Source organism: Heterodontus francisci, chromosome 1 (genome assembly GCF_036365525.1).
Source record: "Heterodontus francisci isolate sHetFra1 chromosome 1, sHetFra1.hap1, whole genome shotgun sequence".
NCBI lineage: Eukaryota > Metazoa > Chordata > Chondrichthyes > Heterodontiformes > Heterodontidae > Heterodontus > Heterodontus francisci.
Window position 1 is genome coordinate 282,626,103 of NC_090371.1, and position 21,349 is coordinate 282,647,451.

Consider the following 21,349-nt stretch of genomic DNA (forward strand, 5'->3'; position numbering starts at 1 on the left):
TTACCCTCATCTACACATTTTGTCACCGCCTTGAAAAATTCAGTCAAGTTTGTTAGACATGATCTCCCCCTGACAAAGCCATGCTGATTATTCCTGATTAATCCCTGCCTCTCCAAGTGGAGATTAATCCTGTCCCTCAGAATTATTTCCAATAGCTTCCCTACCACCGATGTTAGACTCACCGGCCAGTAATTACCTGGTTTATCCCTGCTACCCTTCTTGAATAATAGTACCACATTCGCTGTAATGTACCACATGGAGAAACAGAACTGGTTAAGGAGCAGTCTACGTAGATTCAGGAAGGTGGCATCGACAGTTTGTTGTAAACAATACTGGCAGAGAAGGAAATGAAGATTATACACTGATTTTCTGAAAATCTGACAAGCATTGGTGATTGATGGCTAATTTAAGGGGAAGGTGATTAGGGCACTTGATAATTGGCTTCGAACAGGAGCCATAGAAAGGCATTACAACAAAAACATTTTAGGCTGGAAAAAATTTAGGGCCATGGGATTAGTTTCATTTATTGCCTTTGAGAACAGAAAGGCAAGCCATCACCCTAAAAACTCTCATCATGCTCAATCCAATTGCATTGTTTCTCACTAAAATAAAAGCAAAATACTGCAGATGCTGGAAATCTGAAATAAAAACAATGCTGGAACCACTCAGCAGGTTTGGCAGCATCTGTGGAAAGAGAAGCAGAGTTAACGTTTCGGGTCAGTTCCGAAGCTCTGCTTCTCTTTCCACAGATGCTGCCAGACCTGCTGAGTGGTTCCAGCATTTCTTGTTTTTATTGCATTGTTTCTCATATCTGCTCTGCCATCTACTTTGTCATCATCTGCAAATGCAGAAATGTGTCTAAAAAAAATTTCAGTCTATATATATGTAATTCCACTAGCGATGAGAGAGAAAGGATACAGCAAAAATTCCCTTTTCTCCTGAAAATTTTATAGCCAGGAATATTTGGTTCCCAGTCTTGCGCAATTGCAGCCATGTTTCTACCATGGCTACAATATCATGTTGCATTATCATAGAATTGCAGGAGGAGGCCATTCAGCCTTTCGTGTTTGTGCTGAGTAATACCCAGAGATCGATCTTGGCTGTTCCTGGATGAAATGCATTAAAATTATCTAGGACACATTACGAAGCTTAACTGAAGAGGCGATGGGTTCCTGGTCACCGTGAAGATGGGTTTGTGGTCGGAGTATTGAGGTTCCAGCTCTCCTATAAATACATGATATGTGGGTGAATCCCACCTCGGTGCACCCATTACCAGGGCACACTGACTACAGGAAATCAGGTATGAAAGGGAAGCACACCTGTAGAGCAGTCCTCCCAGTATTCCATCCACTAATATTTAGTCAGGGTGTAAAACAGCTATTAAACATAACTGAAAGCTAGCAGTATGGAATTGCAGGGTTGAAATAAAACTCATTCTGCTGTGAAGAACTGTCCATTAATAAGGCATACATTTAATATTTATCAATGTGCTGGAGGCCATATATTGGTTTAGAAATTCCATGTCACACGAGTACAATGAATTGGATTTTCTAACTTTACCCTTTAAATTGTATTATTTTTGCGCAGCATTTTGCTTGAAGTATGAGCTGATAACAGCGCTGTGAGAGGAAAACAGGACATCTGCAACCTCCCGATCATCAGGTGCAGAAGTCTATCTCCTTAACAAATGAGATTTAAGGATAGGAAATGAAACAGAAGAACGACAAAGGAGGAAATCAGGTGAATTTGAGTCAAATTGGATACAGAAAAGAAATAAAGAAAGGGAAAGAAAGGTTGGATTAAGAGACAGGGAAAGGAAAAGTTAAATTTAAAAATTTGACAAAAACGCTAGGGACCATTTACTACCTGGAGAAATGAGATGCCACAGCCTAAATTATTCCTTTCCTGGGCCGGAGAGGTTTGAGTTTCAAATCAGGACCATAAATCATGTCATTAACAGGGTCCTTACAACATGAAATTCCAGCCCTAAACAACTGTAGCAAGATTACTTTGTACTTATGGTGCAAACCAGCAATTCACAACAGGTGATGAGGAGACTCTCTGCCAGATGGTAATTTATTGTTTTTAAATCGAGAGGCACAAATTGTCCAGGAAATAGTGGCGAATTGCAACTCATGGCACATGTCTTTCGCACCTTAAGTTTCTGCAGGTATGTCTTACACACTAAACTCATTGCTTTTTTTCCTGCAATTTCTGGCCCATTAAGTCTTACACATGAAAATAAGGACAAAAAAAAATCAAGTAGTGTTTCAGCATTCTGCAGAGAACAGGATCAGAACAATCTTATACCTTGGAGTCTGCTACTTTGGTCAGTCCAAGCTCTTTAATGATCTGGTCAATCCTTTTATTCTTTTCCCTATTGCGAATACTCCTCGGTAGACGCAGTGCAGCGGAAAACTGTAAATTCTCTCTCACCGTTAGTGTTCCCATTACCACATCATCCTGTAAAACAAAAAAGGTTTGATGAGGTTAAGAAAACAGGCAGTGCATTGATCAAGCTGAGAAATCATTATTAGATCAAGCCAAATGTTCAAGTAACATATGGGATAGCTGACAATTCAATTAGACATCAGATTAGTCATGAACTCATTGAATGACGGAACAGGCTCAAGGGGCTAAATGGCCTCCTCCGGTTCCTATGTTCCTAGAAAGAAGGAATAATGAAAAAAAGACACATTTATATAGCGTCTTTCACAACCTCAGGACTTCCCAAAGCACTTAACAGCCAATGAAATATTTGTGAAGTATACTCACTGCTGTAATATGGGAACCACAGCAACCAATTTGCACACAGCAAGATCCCACAAACAACAGTATGATAATGACCAGATAATCTGTTTTGAGTAATGTTGGTTGAAGGACAAATATTTGCCCAGGCCGCCAGGGAGAACTCCCTTGCTCTTCTTCCAATATTGCCATGGGATCTTTTACATCCACCCGAGAGGGCAGATGGGAGCCTCAGTTTAATGTTTTACCTGAACTATAGTACCTCGGACTGCGCACTTTGGACCTAAAAAGGTCAGAATATTTGCTTAATAGTGAAAAGCTAGAAACATTAGAGATCCAAAAAGACTGAGAGGTCCATGTACACAGATCATTAAAATGTCATGGACAGGTACAGAAAATAATCAAAAGGGCTAATGGAAGGCTGTGCTTCATATCTAGAGGACTACAAGGGGCATAGAAGTTATGCTATAGTGTTCAGTTCTGAGCACCATATCTTAGGAAGGCTTTATTGGTCTTGGAGGGAGTTTACCAGAGAGTTAGGTGAACATCAAGGGTTGAATTATGAGGAAAGATTACACAAACTAGGGTTGTATTCCCTGGAATTTAGTAAATTAAGGGATGATTTGATCAAAGTTTTCAAGATATTAAGATGAATGGATAGTATAGATAGAGAGAAACTATTTCCACGAGTTGGAGAGTCTAGGACTTGGGGACATAACATAAAACTTAGAGCCAGACCATTCAGGAGTGAAATTTGGAAACACTTCTACACACAAAGGGTGGTAGATGTTTGGAACTCTCTTCCACAAATGGCAGTAGAAAGGGTGGTAGAGGCAAAAAAACATCATCTCATTTAAAAGGTGCCCGGATGTGCAGTTGAAGTGCCATAACCTGCAGGGCTATGAACCAAATGCTGGAAAGTGGGATTAGGCTGGGTGGCTTTTCTTTCCGGCTGGCGTAGACACGATGGGCCAAGTGGCCTCTTTCTGTGCTGTAAACCTTCTGTGATTCTATTCTATTCTAAATCTCAGACTGATAGATTTCTATTAAGGGACATGGAGTAAGGTCGCAGATCAGCCACGAGCACTCGCTGAGTACTGCATTGGGAATGTCGGCCTAAGTTATGCACACATATTCTTGAACCCACAGCTTCTGACTCAGAGCTGAGAATACTACCCACTGAGGCAATAAGCAGAGTTCTGGGAGATTTGCTAGTGTTTACAAAAGTATATCAAAATATATCCACCTATGACAGAACATGACTGCACTATATTTCCTCTACTTTCACTCCTTGAACCTCCTTAAGAATTAGGGATGTAAATCTGAACAGGCTTCTAGTTTCTACGCTCCAGGATGAAATGATTGATGTGGACTTGACAAGGAGAGGAAGGACTCACAAACACCACTGGTCATTTCCTCACCATAGTCCATATACATAAACTCTAAGGATAGTAAATTAGGAGTTAAAATGCTGACCAATTTTTGCACTCTTTAATCCAGTGGAGGCCAACTGTAGTAAAGGCCTGCTCGGGTCTGCAAACGAGACCCAACCCGAGCCCGACAGAACCCCATCCGAGCCCCACCTGGCCCAAGTCCTTCCATTTTTTCCGCGTCCGACCCGATCCGACCATCAGTTAACCTACCTTCCATTTTTCACTTTGTTCCTTACCTGCACAAGCTTAAAATAACTAACAAAACCACCTTTAAAGTGCAAAAAGTAAATTAACATTAAAGTTACTTGCCTGAGGTGGTGATAGAGCGTGTCTGACCCGGCTCGAACCTACCCGAGCCCAAGTGGAAGTGCAACCCGACCCGAACCCGACATGTCATTGGGTCCGGGTCGGGTAGCCGGCCTTTAAACTGTAGCATGCTCACATTTTGCTCCTTTGTAATATAACAAGGGGAGCTTTATTCCATGTAATGGGCAATGCATTAATGTAGAATGTAAACACCCCTTCAGCTGCTCACAGTTATGCCAGTTCGAAGACGACTACAATTGTCTTCCAGCAGCTGCATCAATATGTAAAATAATATTGCTCTCTCCACAGATGCTGCCAGACCTGCTGAGTAATTTTTGTTTTTATTTCAGATTTCCAGCATCTGCAGTATTTTGCTTTTATTTTACTGCAAAATAATATTGCTCTCTTGCTAGATAACTCGGTCATCGGAAAGTGTTGCAGGAGCAACCAATCATGATGGCATGCCTTCATCATTGCCTCCAGGGTTCAAAACAAGAGATGTAGGTCATTTGAGGTCAATTGCATGATTTTTCAACCCCTGCCAAACAACAAGCAACAAGGCTGTATGTGTATGAGAGGAGCCTTTGAAAATCAGATTTATTGTGTGGGATCTCCTAAATACCACAATGCTTCAAGTGTCTTTTTCAGAAGATGCAGCAAAAGTATTCTCACCTGTACAACATAACCAGAGATACACTTGAAGTTCGAAGGTTGTGGAGCACCATCAATCAAGACTTGTCCTTTCAAGCCAGAAGGATCTTTCCGGGCAGCCAAAATATCTAGTAACCTAGGTAGTAAAATAGAGCAGTTGTTATTTTATAGCAGTTAGCTGTTCTCTCATAGCGGTAGAGAATCAGGACACAAGAACACAAGAAATAGGAGCAGGAGTAGGCCCCTCGAGCCTGCTCCACTATTCATAAAGATCACGGCTGATCTACCTCTACTCCACTATCCCTATATCCTTTGATTCCCTTTGTGTCCAAAAAGGGATCAAGTGTAATCTTCAGGTGAATCGGGGGTTAGAGATCAGAGGATAATTGGACTAAAGTAATTCAGACACTAATTGAAGTCATACATTCTGTTGTTATTTTTATACAGTCTAGTTTGCTTTTATATCATTCATAGTTAAATAGCAAAACTTATAGCTAATTGGGAATCTGAGAAGTCGAGTAGGAGCTTCTCTGTATTCTGTCGCACATTCCATGTTCTCAGGATGTTCCAAAGTGATTTACGTTTGAAGTGTAGTCACTGTTGTAATATAGGAAAAACTGCAGCCAATTTGCACACAGCAAACTCCTACATGCAACAATGTATTAATCACCAGATAATCTATTTTACTGATGTTGGTTAAGAGTTAAATATCGATCGCTCACCAGGGATAACTTGCTGTTCTTTGAATTGTGCCATGGGATCCTTTATGTTTACTTGAGAGGACAGATGGGGCCTTGGCTTAACATGTCATCTGAAAGGTGCAGCACTCCCTCAGTACTGCACTGGCAATGTTAACCTGGATTTTGTGCTCAAGTCTCTGGAGTGGAACGTGAACCCACAATCTTCTGGCTCAGAGGCAAGAGTGCTACCCACTGAACCAAGACTGGCACAACAAGCTAAGGAGCTGGGAGATATAAACCTATGGTATTATAGGAAACAGGTAGCAGAACTGTGAATGAGCTGAAGTTCACAGAGGGTGGAAGATGGGACTGCTGGCCAAGACAGCATTGGAATAGTCGATTCTGGAGATAACAACAAGATGGATGAGGGTTTCATCAATAAATGAACTGAGGCAGGAGCGAAGAGGGAAGTAGGCAATCATTATGATGGATTGATTATTGTGACAGAAGCTCAACTCCAGCACTGTGGAGATCCTGTATCTCCCTTGTAAGCATCATCGCAAAAGCACAAAGCCAGATTATAATCGTTTCAGCTGCCAGTTGCGGGTTGCAAATCCAGAATAAATATGAGTGTTTTTTTAAAAGATCTATGCCAATTAATAATTGAGGTCTAACTGAAATAGTGGGCTGCATTTTACTAGCTCATCAACAATCTCGGCAGCGAGCTTCCAAAACAGCGGTCTGCCTGCATGGACTGCCCGTCACGGAGCCACCGCGATATTGATCACAGTGGCTCATTTAAATAGCTGGGGCGGACCACCACCCCCCCACCCCCCACCCACCCAATGACATGGAGGGGACGGGCGCTGCATCCCCAGCAACAGCGTTAAGCGCCATTTATAAAGGGTTTGGAGCCCTTGCACGTCATTTAAACTTTTAAAGTTATAGGCTGTATAAATTTAAAATGAGAATTTTAATAAAGGTTTCATGACCCTCTCCCACCCACCCCAATGAATAAACAATTTATTAGTTGCCCTCTCCCCCTAAAAAAAACTTACCTTACGATCCCGACCTTCCCCCGCCCTCAAAGTTTATAAACTATGACCCTTCCGCCTTGAAAACTTACCTGCTCCCCTCTCCCCAACAGTGTTCCGAATTGAATCTCCAAAGGCACGGGAGTCCCGGCCACCGATCGGAATATCAAAGCAGGACAGCTGGCAGCAGCAGGTAGGCATTAATTCAAATATTAACATATATTAACATATGTAGATTTTGGCCCTGTCGCCGAGCGGCAGTGGGGGGCAGGGTGGGGGGGGGGGGGGGGCGCCAGGAGGCTTTGCCACCGCCAATAATATGGAGTGGGGCCTTCCCAGCCTTGAGGCCTGTGGCGGGCCTCTCCCAGAGGTATTTTCCGGGCCCCCCCACCATAACTCCTGATGTCGGGGGCCTGGTAAAATTCGCCCCAGTAATTCCGTTTTCTGAACCCAAGTAGCAACTACCTAAATAATATACCATCAGCTGTATTTGGACATTTCAATCCCACTGGAGGACTCTGAGAAAGTATTGATAGTAAATTACCAACCATCAATAAATCCAGTCTGCTTCAACTGTAAATTAATGTTCAACGTTTTTCTTCAATAAAACTATTTTAGCATCATATTTATGAACAAAAGGGACGAGAAAAGATGATAGTGTATCTACCCGACAATCGTGTAGCCATTTACACCCATTGACTCCACCCCTTAACCTCATGATCTATTCTCAAACTCTCTAAGGCATTCGAGCAAGCTCCATGACATTGTGGTTCATCCATAATTATCATAAACACAGCTAATTCTAAATTTACTCTCTGTGACAGGAAATGTCCTTCACCCTCAGGAACTTGTCAAATTCTCTTTTAAAGGCCTGGAGTAAATCCATACCAATCACATCTTTTGGTAGTCTGTCCCAGAGAGCTATGACTCTGTGAAAAACATTTATTTTGGTCATTCTTCTCTGCATCTTCCTCAGATCCTCACTATCCTTTACCAAGTGCAGGGATCAAACTGGATACAATACTCCAAGTGAATGCGGAGGTAATCTTTGTCTGATATAAGCAGAGTATGGTATTCTTCATTTTATACTCAGGGATCCTAGATATATATAACCTCTAACCCCACCAGATTCCCTACCTCACAATGCTGGGTCACCTTCGATCACAATCTCTACATAGATTTCCTGAACTGCTACCCTTACAGTATAAAGATACTGAGATAAATAAATGATAAATAATATTTAAAATGAAGTGTCTCTTGACATTCAGAGCATGTGCAGAGCAATTGCCGACATCATCAGTGTGTCCGAACATTTGCCAGCTTGCATCAGTCTGCGCACGCACGGCGACATCACCATATAATGATGTCCGAGTGTTGTCTCACCCTTCAACGGCAGCAATCACTGCCTCCATTCCCCCTCAACAGTACTCCATTCCCTCCCATGATCACCACTCCCATCGTTTTCTCCCACTCCCAACTGCTTGCCGCTCGCTTCCTACCTCATCTCTTCCCCCCTCACCACTCGCATGCCGCTAACGCCCCCCCCCCGCTGCTTCTCCCTGCAGAGGCGCGGTGGGAGGGAACGGCAAGCAGGCGGGCGCGGGAGGGAGCAGCAGAGGGAAGCGGTGATCGCAGGATGGAGCGGGAAATTGAATGCAGCAATGGAAGCAGCGATCGCGGGAGAGAGCGGACTACTGTTGAGGGGGGTGGTGGAGGTGGCGATTGTGGCCACTGAGGACGAGGGGGCTTGGGTTCAATGTTTTTTTATTTCAAATTGAGCTGCATTATCTTTATTACTGGCAGCTGCCTGAGATGTCACAGACAGTGATGTTTCAGTGGGTGAGGCTGCATTTGTGCATGTGCCAGTACTGCGCTACCTAATGGTTGCATGTCAGCAAACGCAGCCTTTTTAAAAATCTTCAGTTAAAAGCAAGTCTCAGTCATGGTGACCACGTAACTACCGGATTGTCATAAAAACCCACCTGGTTCACTAATGGCCTTAAGGGAAAAAAATCTGCCACTGTTACGCGGTCTGGTCCAGGTGCGAATACAGACCGACAGTAATGTGGTTGACTCTTAACTCTCCTCTGAAATGTCCGAGCAAGCCACTCAGTTGTGCCAAACTGCTATGACAAAGGACTGAAATGGTTCAAGGTGGCTCACCAGTACTTTCTCAAGGGCACTTAGGGTTGGATAATAAATGCTGGCCTTGCCAGTAATGCCCACATTCTGTGAATGAATAAATTTTAAAAAATGCTCCCTAACCCCCAGTTAAGCTTAACACTGCAATTACCCCTATTGGCCCATTCCCCTTGTTTGTGCAAATTGACCCTCAACTTGCGGATTTAGTCAAAATTACTATCCCTTGTGCAGTTTCACAGCATCAATGATTTATGTAAAACACAATCATTGTGTAGTACAAAGCACTAAAAATGTAAGCCATAAATTTCTGTCATATTTTCTACTGATAGTGGCAGTATTTCTAAAGTGTCTGTGATAAAGATAAACTATCCCTCTTCGTCCTTCTCGACCTGACTGCAGCTTTTGACATGGTTGACCACACCATCCTCCAACGCCTCTCCACTGTCATCCAGACGGGGGTAGGATGGCACTCGCCTGATTACAATTTTATCTATTTAATTGAAGCCAGAGTATCAGCTTCAGTGGCTTCTCTTCCCATTCCCATGCCACTGGCTCTGGTGTCCCCAAACAATCGATTCTTGGCCTCCTAGTTCTCATCTATATGCTGCCCCTCGGTGACATTAACCAAAAACACAGCATCAGTTTTCTCATGTGTGCTGACATCAACCAGTGCTACTTCACTAGAGTCGTAGAGTCATACAGCACAGAAACAGGCCCTTTGGCCCATCATATCTGTGCCAGCCATCAAGCACCTATCTATTCTAATCCCATTTTCCAGCACTTGGCCATAGCCCACACCTATCCTGACCCCTCCACTGTCTCTAAATTGTCAGACTGCTTATCTGACATCCAGTACTGGATGAGCAGAAATTTCCTTCAATTAATTATTGGGAAGACCAAAGCCATGGTCTTTGGCCCCTGCTGAAATCTCCATTTTCTAGCCACCAATCGTCCCTCTCCCGGGGAACTCTCAGACTGTTCGCAATCTTGGTGTCTTGTTTGATCCCAAGATGAGCTCCCGACCGCATATTCATGCCATCACTAAGACCGCCTATTTCCATTTTTGTAAAATCGTCCAACTCCACCCTTTCCTCAGCTCATCTGCTGTGAAAACCCTCATTCATACCTTTGTTGTCTCCAGACTTGAGCTGGTCTCCCACATTCTATGCTTCGTAAACTTCAGGTTATCCAAAACTCTGCTGTCCGTGTCCTTACTTGCATGAAGTCCCCTTTGCCCATCAGCCCTGTGCTCGCTGACTTACACTGACTTCTGGTGAAGAAATGCTGGTATTTTCAAATTTGCATCCTAGTTTTCAAATCCCTCCAGGGCCTCATCCCTCACTGTCTCTGTAATCTCTAATTCTGGCCTCTTGCGCATCCCCAATTTTAATCGCTCCACCATTGGCGGCCGTGCCTTCAGTTGCCAGGTCCCTAAGCTCTGGAATTCCCTCCTTAAACCTCTCTGCCTCTCTATCCTATTTTAGACACTCCTTAAAACTTACCTCTTTGACCAAGCTTGTGGCTAAATGCCCTAATATCACCTTATGTCAAATTCTGATTTATAAGGCTCCTGTGAAGTGCCTTGGGACACCTTATTAGGTTAGAAGTGCTACATGTCATTGTGGTAGCAGGAGGTGCTAAAAATTAAAATGCAAACAAACCATTTCTAGAGGAATAGCAATCAATAGTAGAGAAGTTATATTAAACCTGTATCGAACCTTGTTTAGATCACACTTGGAGCACTATGCGCAGTTCTGGTCTCCATTTTACAGAAAAGAATAGAGGCACTGGTGAAGTTGCAAAAAAAGATTTACAAGGATGACAGCAAAACTAAGGGCTTATAACTATCATGAAACACTGAGCAGGCTGGGACTCGTTTCTTTCGTAAAGAGAAGACTGAGAGATGAGCTGATAAAGGTCTCTAAAATTATGAAAGCTGTTCGATTGGGTAGATGCAGAGAAGATGTTTCCACTTGTGGAGAGGTCCAAAATTACAGGTCATAAATATAATACAGTCACTAATACATCCAATAAGGAGTTCAGGAGAAAGTTCTTTACTCACAGATTGGTGAGAATGTGGAACTTAGAAACAACTGGAGAACAATAGGAAGCCATTCAGCCCCTCAAGCCTGCTATGCCATTCAATTAGATCATAACTGGTCTGCATCCTAACTTCATCCAACCTCCTTAGTTCCATAACCCTTAATATCCTTACTCAACAAAAATCTATTAATCCCAGTTTTGAAAGTTTCATTTGACCAAAGGCCTCAGTAGCATTTTGGAGGAGAGCTCAAGATTTACACTACCCGATGTGTGAATATCACTATCGGATGGAGTGATAAAGAACAAAGAACAGTACAGCACAGGAACAGGCCATTCGGCCCTCCAAGCCTGCGCCGATCTTGATGCCTGTCTAAACTAAAAACTTCTGCACTTCTGGGGACCGTATCCCTCTATTCCCATCCTATTCATATATTTGTCAAGATGCCTCTTAAACATCGCTATCGTACCTGCTTCCACCACCTCCCCCGGCAGTAAGTTCCAGGCACTCACCACCCTCTGTGTAAAAAACTTGCCTCGCACATCCCCTCTAAACTTTGCCCCTCTCACCTTAAACCTATGTCCCCTAGTAACTGACTCTTCCACCCTGGGAAAAAGCTTCTGACTATCCACTCTGTCCATGCCGCTCATAACTTTATAAACTTCTATCATGTCGCCCCTCCACCTGCATTGTTCCGATGAAAACAATCCGAGTTTATCCAACCTCTCCTCATAGCTAATGCCCTCCAGATCAGGCAACATCCTGGTAAACCGCTTCTGTACCCTCTCCAAAGCCTCCATATCCTACTGGTAGTGTGGCGACCAGAATTGTACGCAATATTCCAAGTGTGGTCTAAGGTTCTGTACAGCTGCAGCGTGAAAAGGAGGATGCGTTTAAGGGCAACTGGATAAGCAAATGAGGGAGAAAGGAATTGAAGGATATGCCGAAAGGTTGAGAAGGGTGGGAGGAGGCTCGTGTGGCGCATAAACACTGGCATGGACTAGTGAGGCCACGTGGGATGTTTCTGTATTCAAAACAAGAAATGCTGGAAATACTCAGCAGGTCTGGCAGCATCTGTGGAGAGAGAAACAGAGTTAATGTTTCAGGTCAGTGATCTGGCATCAGAACAAGTAGGCTGTTCCTGTGCTGTTTATGTGATGCAATTCTACGTAACCGTAATACTCACGAAGACTTTCCACTGCCTGTGGGACCTAGGATAGCGTTCATTCCAGGCCCCAAGATGCCACTGCGAAAAAAAAAGGAAACAAAGGTCAAGTAAATATTTTGAACCTTACACAAGATTCTATTTGGCAAAAACAAAAGCAAAATTAAAATGTCCTAAACAAATCATGTAGTTTATGTGACTCATATCTGTTAAAATTGCACACCCAGATTCACCATTACTGCATGAAGAAAAGAAAATATATACACACAGGAAAATAAATTAGTTGAAGAGGTATCAGAACTGAGATTTTACAACAAAATAAAAACAAGTGATTACAACAAATGTTAGTCTAAACTAAACTGTGTGCATTTGTTATTTAACAGTAGCACCTTGGCCTACTTTGGCCAAGCTTTTGGTCAACCATCCTTAGTATCTCCATACGTGACTTAGTATCAAATTTTGTTAGATATTCCTCCTGTGAAGTGCTACGGGACGTTTCACTGTATTAAAGGCACTACATTAATGCAAGTTCATGTTGTCGTTTATGTATCAGTAATTTGTGGATTGCAGCTTAATTGCTACTTAAATTTTCCAACACAAGGCAAATAAAGCAAACAAGATCCAATAATATTGTGGAGAGAGACCAAGAGAGAGAGCGGTGTGATCCAAGTAGCATGTAGAACAAAGAAAGGAAAACACAGGATAGATGCACGAAAAAGAATTTGGCCCAGAAATCTGATCTCACACTGCTGCCATGGAAGCTCAGATGGCTGCCATCTTGGCTTTGGGCGCCAGTGTTGACAGGGACCGCCAGAACATCACATCACTCCTACACTCTGTTCACCTGATCACATGCATAGGAGTGCAAGGCGTAGTCCCAGGAGAGTGGCCTTTGCTTCAGGGGACAGGCACCTGCTGCCTTCTCTCAGGACGACAGCATGCTTGCTCCTCTACTACCCACATGCCAGTGCCCTCGGTCAGTGCCACACAATCAACTGAGCCGACTGGCCCAGTCCAGACCAAGAAGCTGCAGGCTTCAACTAGGTCCTCAGCAGGCGGAACTGCTCAACGTCACCAACACAGCCATCTGAAGTAGCCCCAATGGAAACTCAGCAGCCTCCCAAGCAGTAGCCACTAGGGAAACATCTCAGAACAGCACTAGGGTAGGTAAACAAGCACACAAGGCAGGCACTAAGGAGTTTCACGAGAGTAATTCTTAACTACTCCTGTTAAATATTACACATGGGTGACTCATCACCACCTTCTCAAGGGCAATTAGGGATGTGCAACCAATGATGGCCTGGCCAGCGATGACCACATCCCATGAAAAAATTTTAAAAATTGAGTTTCAGGATAATTGTTTTTTGTGTCTGTGTTTATGTTTTTAGTGAAGTGAGGGTAAGAACCATAAAGCAGGTCTGCAGGAAGGCAATCACATGTTAGTGATAAGAATTGCAGTGTTTTGGGGTTGGTTGGCATGAAGCTGTCTTGAGAGCTCTGGCAGCAAGAGGCTACCAATGGTCAATGTTCCTCCTGGTCCTCCTCCTGCTGCCTAGGCAGTGGTACGGGCTAGTCTTTCATTGTCACAAGGTTATGCAGCAGGGAGCACACTCTCGAGCATCGATAATCGATTTCCTCTGCACACCAGACATGCAGCCAACAAGAAGGAACTGGCAGAGGAACCAAGTCGAAGAGCCACAGCCTGCAGTCCATAACATCAAGGTTGAAAATAGAGGACGGGCTAAAAATCGCAAAGCCATGAACATGTGAATGAACTTCACAGTTTTGATGTCCTGAGGATTGGGTGTCCTTATCTGTCATATAGAGTTATTGGCAGTATCAGTACATGATGTTAATTGATGATAATTGCCAGCCACTCTAGACTTTGTGATGTGTAAACTGCCGCATTGATGAAGCTGAATGAAGCAGCCCTAATCTTCGAGCAAAAGGAAAATTTCCACCTGAATTCCAATGCTCTCCTGGCCAGCCTGCCACCTTCTGTAAACTTGAGCTCATCCAAAACTCTACGGCCCATATCCTAACTCGCACCAAGTCCCAGTCACCCAACACCCCTGGTGCCCACTAAACTTCATTGGTTCCTGGTCCACCAACACCTTAATTTTAAAATTCTCCCTTTATTTTCAAATCCCTCCTTAGCCTCCCCCCTCCCTAGCTCTGAAATCTCCTCCAGCTCTACAAACATCTGAGATCTCTGCCCTCCTCTAATTCTGGCCTCTCGGTCATCTACGATTTAAATCACTCCACCATTGGCGGCCCAGCCTTCAGATGCTGAGGCCCTAAGCTCTGGAATTCCCTCCCTAAACCTCTCTTCTTCTGTAAGACACTCCTTAAAATTTGGCCAATTTTTTGGTCACCTGTCCTAATACCTCACATAACTCAGTGTCAAAGTTTGTTTGATAACCGCTCCTGTGAAGCGATGGGACATTTTACTACGTTAAAAGCGCTATATAAATGCAAGTTGTTGTGACTGGTTTATTGTGCTGAGCTGTTTCCAGGTGATCAAGTCGGCATAAGGAGGGAGGAAGTGTTGGGTATTCTAAAAGGCATTAAGGTGGACAAGTCCCCAGGTCCGGATGGGATCTATCCCAGGTTACTGTGGGAAGCGAGAGAGGAAATAGTTGGGGCCTTAACAGATATCTTTGCAGCATCCTTAAACACGGGTGAGGTCCCGGAGGACTGGAGAATTGCTAATGTTGTCCCCTTGCTTAAGAAGGGTAGCAGGGAAAATCCAGGTAATTATAGACCGGTGAGCCTGACGTCAGTGGTAGGGAAGCTGCTGGAGAAGATACTGAGGGATAGGATCTATTCCCATTTGGAAGAAAATGGGCTCATCAGTGATAGGCAACATGGTTTTGTGCAGGGAAGATCATGTCTTACCAACTTAATGGAATTCTTTGAGGAAGTGACAAAGTTGATTGATGAGGGAAGGGCTGTCGATGTCATATACATGGACTTCAGTAAGGCGTTTGATAAGGTTCCCCATGGTAGGCTGATGGAGAAAGTGAAGGCGCATGGGGTCCAAGGTGTACTAGCTAGATGGATAAAGAACTGGCTGGGCAACAGGAGACAGAGAGTAGCAGTGGAAGGGAGTTTCTCAAAATGGAGACGTGTGACCAGTGGTGTTTCACAGGGATCCGTGCTGGGACCACTGTTGTTTGTGATATACATAAATGATTTGGAGGAAAGTATAGGTGGTCTGATTAGCAAGTTTGCAGACGACACTAAGATTGGTGGAGTAGCAGATACTGAAGGGGACTGTCAGAGAATACAGCAGAATATAGATAGACTGGAGAGTTGGGCAGAGAAATGGCAGATGGAGTTCAATCAGGGCAAATGCGAGGTGATGCATTTTGGAAGATCCAATTCAAGAATGAACTATACAGTAAATGGAAAAGTCCTGGGGAAAATTGATGTACAGAGAGATTTGGGTGTTCAGGTCCATTGTTCCCTGAAGGTGGCAACGCAGGTCAATAGAGTGGTCAAGAAGGCATACGGCATGCTTTCCTTCATCGGACGGGGTATTGAGTACAAGAGTTGGCAGGTCATGTTACAGTTGTATAGGACTTTGGTTCGGCCACATTTGGAATACTGCGTGCAGTTCTGGTCGCCACATTACCAAAAGGATGTGGATGCTTTGGAGAGGGTGCAGAGGAGGTTCACCAGGATGTTGCCCGGTATGGAGGGCGCTAGCTATGAAGAGAGGTTGAGTAGATTAGGATTATCTTCATTAGAAAGACGGAGGTTGAGAGGGGACCTGATTGAGGTGTACAAAATCATGAGAGGTATAGACAGGGTGGATAGCAAGAAGCTTTTTCCCCCAGAGTGGGGGATTCAATTACAAGGGGACACGAGTTCAAAGTGAAAGGGGAAAAGTTTAGGGGGGATATGCGTGGAAAGTTCTTTACGCAGAGGGTGGTGGGTGCATGGAATGCATTATCAGCGGAGGTGGTAGACGCGGGCACGATAGCGTCTTTTAAGATGTATCTAGACAGATACATGAATGGGCAGGAAGTAAAGAGATACAGACCCTTAGAAAATAGGCGACAGGTTTAGATAGAGGATTTGGATCGGCGTAGGCTTGGAGGGCCGAAGGGCCTGTTCCTGTGCTGTAATTTTCTTTGTTCTTCTTTGTTCTTTGATCGAAAACTTCACCTGCACAGGACTACTTTAAGAATGAGCTCTTCCACCCTTTTGAAAATGCAGATAAACTGAGAACATAACTGAACTCTGAGCCCTGAAACTTGGTGGCAGATATAGATAGGGAGGGGTGAGGCCATAGAGGAATTTGAAAGCAAGAATAATAATTTTAAAACAGAGGCGTTGACGGACCCAGAGCTTTGTGGTTGTAAACATACAGATTATTTGGAAGTGACCTTAAAGGAAAGTCCAAAGATAGCGCAGGAAGCACCAATCTTAGCACTCGACAACTAACACACAGATTAATCTCACACATCAGATTCTGACAGTTATACATTTTCGTAGGTTCTGTTGTAGTGGATGGAGAAAGGGGTATTGGGACTCAGAAAACACCATATGTATGGAAAAAGTGAATAAAGTCACTGAGTATATCATGTGCACAACAATTTTTGTGACTGAAAGGGAAGATTAAGTTACCTTTAGCTTATATTTCACCATCATAAACCAGGTTAATGATGAACAAGTATCGTGCATTGGCATTGTATCTTTAGAGATAATTGTTTTATTGGGTCAGTCAAAGAATTTACAGTCAATAAACTACTGATGAACACATTAACTTTCTCGAGGTGATTTCCAGTGTCATTGCATTGGCTGGTGCTTTAGATCTCAGCCAAACAGCAGTTCATTCCATCTCCCATTTCTGCTTTTGGGCATTTGTATTTGATGTTAAAAGCAACGTGTTCGAAAAGTGTCACTTCTCGGAGGCTGGTTTTCAACAATATCCCGATTATGTCAATGTCTCGACTTTAAAATTCTTATCCTTGTTTTCAAGTCTCTCCATGACCTCCCCGCTTCCCTATCTCTGTAATCGCCTTCAGCCCAACAAGCCTTCGAGATCTCTGTGCTCCTCCAATTCCGTCCTCTTGTGCCTCCGTATGTGGAAACTCTCAGCCCCTCCATCAACCCCCCTCCCCACCAACACCAACTAACCGCCAGGCAACATTCCCATGGGTCCCTGACTGCAGCCTCCTGTCTCAGGCTGCTGGGCAGATGATGACTGCAGCATGTTATTCTAAAAAGTCCCTTCCCAGCTTTGCTGGGTTCTCAATGCTTCCCAGCACCCTCTCCCCACGCTCCACATTAATATTGAGGCCAGAGTTTCCAGTTACGTTCTCCACTATTTAACATGGTGACACTGTAGTCCCTTTTACAGAATTTACATACTTCAAGACAAACCCCATTTCTCCACATGACAGCTACACCTCCACCCCCAATTCAAATCAAAGAATGAAAATACATACTTGATATCACATAGGATTTCCTTCACATTGGCTTTGCAGAAGCATGGAAAACCACTCTTGACTTTCACGCTGTAGCAAATGTTGTGGAAGCTGACTGTTGATCCATTAGATATTTCATGTTTGCCCACTTGTTCCAAGGTAGCAGGTACATTATCCATTTGCAAATCGCTGACACAGCCACTATTGTCCATGTTAGCTGGTTACCACTGATGAATGAAATAGGGAACAAGCATTTTCAGACTTACATTCCAGTAAATTGTTCCTCAATATCCCCCTGCTCCCCATCATCTGCAACACAAATGTTGCAAAATTACAATAAAGCCACGACAAGTGGGAAGCATAAAGTCACTTCCCAAAAAGAAAAACGACTTGAAAGATTTCCTTATTTAAATTCAGGGAATAATTTCATCTTGTTTATCAATACAAGCTCAAATAAAGACCATATAATTAAATACAATTTACAGCAAAGAAATAGACCATTTGGCTCAACAGGGCTATGCCAGTGTTTCTGCTCCACACAAACACTTCATCTCACCCTATCAACATAACCTTCTATTCCTTTCTCCCTCATGCATGCATCCAGCTTCCCTTAAATGCATCTATACTATTCAAATCAACTATTCCTTGTGGTAGCGAATTCCACATTCTCACCACACTCTCTGTGTAAAGAAATTTCTCCTGAATTCCCTATTGGATTTATTAGTGACGATCTTATATTTATGGCCCCCTAGTTTTAGTCTCACATACAAGTGTAAACCTCTTCTCTACATCTACCATATCAAAACCTTCTCACTTCTCAGTCTTCCCTTTCTAAAGAAAAGAGCCCCAGCCTAACATTTCAGTTCTGGTATCGTCCTAGTAAATCTTTCTCACACCTTCAGCAGTGCTTCTTTAGTATGGAGTCCCAGAACTGTACATGGTACTCTGGAAATGGCAGACTAATTAACAATATAAAATGTGACTTTCAATATCACAGTGTGTGAAATGTTAAAACAACCAAATAATGGGGTAAAAATTCATCTTTAGCAGTAGCAGTAAACAGGTGCCATCATATCTTCTGCCTGTTATACACCAGGCCTGATATTCAGTTCTAATGGACGGTTGATATGATAACACCCTATTTCTACCCCAACAAGTTTGACACACTAATCCAGAAATAAACTGATGGGCTTACATTTGTTCACGTATGCATGCTTACATCAATTCCCCAGGGCCAGGCAGCGATGCTGGCTGCTACTTGCCCTGCATTCTTCAATTATATCAATGGAGAACGCCTCCCAGGCTATGTTGGCCTGAGGCACTACCTGAGGCCCTGGAGGCTTGACGCAAGTTTGAATATCACCACTAGAAACGGTTCTATACGAATGAATTTCTCCTCCACAATCTTTGCACTCTTCCACCATTGAAAATAAAGCTTTAACATTTCAAAAATGAACTTCATACTATATATAATATAGAATAGAAAATACTGGAAATACTCAGCAGGTCTGGCAGTATTTGTGGAGAGAGAAGCAGAGTTAACGTTTCAGGTCAGTGACCTTTCATCAGAACATTTTCTACTATACATATCCTGAGACTGATTGATTTTTGTTAGGCAAGGGTATTAAGAAATACGGAACCAAATGAGGTTGAGATACAGATCAGCTGTGATCTAATTCGGTGGTGGAACGGGTTGAATAGGCTGAATAGCCTTTTCCCATTCCTATGACTGCGCCTTCTTGATGTTCAATCATGTTCCCTCAAATTAAATCAGATTTGTTCTTGGTGTCTTAGCGACTCTAACAAGATCACATTTGTTGCCCATTCACATTGACCCTAAAGGGAATGATAAGCTTTCTTCTTGAAGCAATTGGGCTGATAACAGAGTTACTTCTTAAGAGGATCAGTGAGGGAATGGATTCAAGCGTCAGTCAGATTGGATAGGGGGTGGATGAATCCATGAAGAACATCAATGAACTGGTTGTGATTTTCTGGTGCGAGCACAAGTGACAAATATACAGCACAGTAGGCCGATCAGCCCATCATGCCTTTGCCAGCTTTTTTAAGCGAGCTATCCAATTAGTCCCACTCCCCCAGCTCTTTCCCCACAGTCCTGCACATTTCTCCTTTTCAAGCATTTATCCAATTCCCCTTTGAAAGTTCCCACAGAATCTGCTTCCACTGCCCTTGTAACCAGTGCATTTCAAACTGTAACAATTCCCCCCACCCCCTGCTAATAATCTTAAATTATTAGAGATTTACTGAATTAAGTTCTACAGCTTTCCCAATGGGATTTGAACTTACGATCTCCGGGTTGCCTCACCAGGACCAGCTGGGCAAGGTTCGTACTCTTCATTCAGCTCATCAACAGTTCATTATGATCACCTCTCATTCTTCTGAATTCCAATGAGTTTAGGCCCAACCTGTTCAACCATTCCTCGTAGATTTAGATTTAGAGATACAGCACTGAAACAGGCCCTTCGGCCCACCGAGTCTGTGCTGACCATTAACCACCCATTTATACTAATCCTACACTAATTCCATATTCCTACCACATCCTCATCTGTTCCTATATTCCCCTACCACCTACCTATACTAGGGGCAATTTACCTATCAACCTGCAAGTCTTTTGGCTGTGGGAGGAAACCGGAGCACCCGGAGAAAACCCACGCAGACACAGGGAGAACTTGCAAACTCCACACAGGCAGTATCCAGAATTGAACCCGGGCCGCGGGAGCTGTGAGGCTGCGGTGCTAACCACTGCGCCACTGTCCCGCCTTTGCGCCTTATGAAAGCACCTTTTACCTGCTGCCCTCACTGTATACATTACTGGACTTTGACTCCATAATTTCAATTTGCATTTTTTGGGATAATTACAGCATACACCTCTGCCTCCCAAGATGGCATGTGTGTTTGCAGAATGAGGCCATTCAGCCCATCGTGCCTCTGCTGGCTCTTTGAAAGAGCTATCCAATTAGTCCCACTCCCCCTCCTCTTTCCCCATAACCCTGTAATTTCCTCCCCTCAAGTACTTTTCCAATTCTATCTGAAAGTTTCTAAGGACTCTGCTTCCACCACCCTGATCTCATGCGAAACTGTTCATAGGTGCTTCCTGGGAGCAGAGAAAGAGACCAAGAGCTGGGAAAAGCAAGCTCCAGGTCTAAGGAGTCATTGGCAGATAGAAGGGGATAGGTTGAGAGATTTTGCCTCACAGAGAGCCTGGGAACAATGACAGAAAACCGGAGCCTGGGCTGGTGAGGACATCATGCATTGATAACCTAAAAATATCAAAGGGAAGACCTAATAGAAAGCTACCTTCAGAAAAAGACAAATCTTAAGCCATAGTCCTCAGAAAGGCCTCGGTGCCCTGGCCAATATTATGAGAGAGGCTGAATTTGACCGAGAAATCGCGGCTCTCGCAATCAAATCATGGCAAGTCTGATTTATGCTCCACACGATCTTCCTCATACCCTATTCCATCTAACCCCATAAGCATATCCTTCTATTCCTTTCTCCCTCTTGTGTTTATCCAGATTCCCCTTAAACACATCTATGCTATTCAACTCAACCACTCCCTGTGGTAGTGAGTTCCATATTCTCATCACTTTCTGCGTAAAGAAGTTTCTCCAGAATTTCCTATTGGATTTATGAGTGTCTGTCTTATATTTATGGCCATCTTATCACTGACATTCCCTTTTGTTCTTTCCTTTG

At 43.5% G+C, this 21,349-nt stretch overlaps 1 protein-coding gene and 1 long non-coding RNA gene across 3 annotated transcripts in view; one reads left to right on the plus strand and one right to left on the minus strand.

Moving 5' to 3' along the window:
• LOC137377149 (uncharacterized) overlaps positions 1 to 21,349 on the plus strand; it is a 152,047-nt gene that overhangs the window by 77,187 nt on the left and 53,511 nt on the right. For both annotated transcript variants that reach the window (XR_010976366.1, XR_010976367.1), the window contains one exon: positions 6,966 to 7,045. This is a non-coding gene — a long non-coding RNA (uncharacterized lncRNA). The remainder of the gene's footprint in view (positions 1 to 6,965; positions 7,046 to 21,349) is intronic.
• The window catches only part of LOC137377141 (broad substrate specificity ATP-binding cassette transporter ABCG2-like), a 111,471-nt gene that overhangs the window by 55,527 nt on the left and 34,595 nt on the right, over positions 1 to 21,349 (minus strand). The window contains exons 2-5 of the mRNA XM_068046501.1: positions 17,660 to 17,865; positions 12,222 to 12,281; positions 5,160 to 5,274; positions 2,311 to 2,463 (exon numbers count right to left, since the gene is read on the minus strand). Coding sequence (XP_067902602.1) covers positions 2,311 to 2,463; positions 5,160 to 5,274; positions 12,222 to 12,281; positions 17,660 to 17,850 — 519 coding nt within the window. The 5' untranslated portion in view covers positions 17,851 to 17,865. The remainder of the gene's footprint in view (positions 1 to 2,310; positions 2,464 to 5,159; positions 5,275 to 12,221; positions 12,282 to 17,659; positions 17,866 to 21,349) is intronic.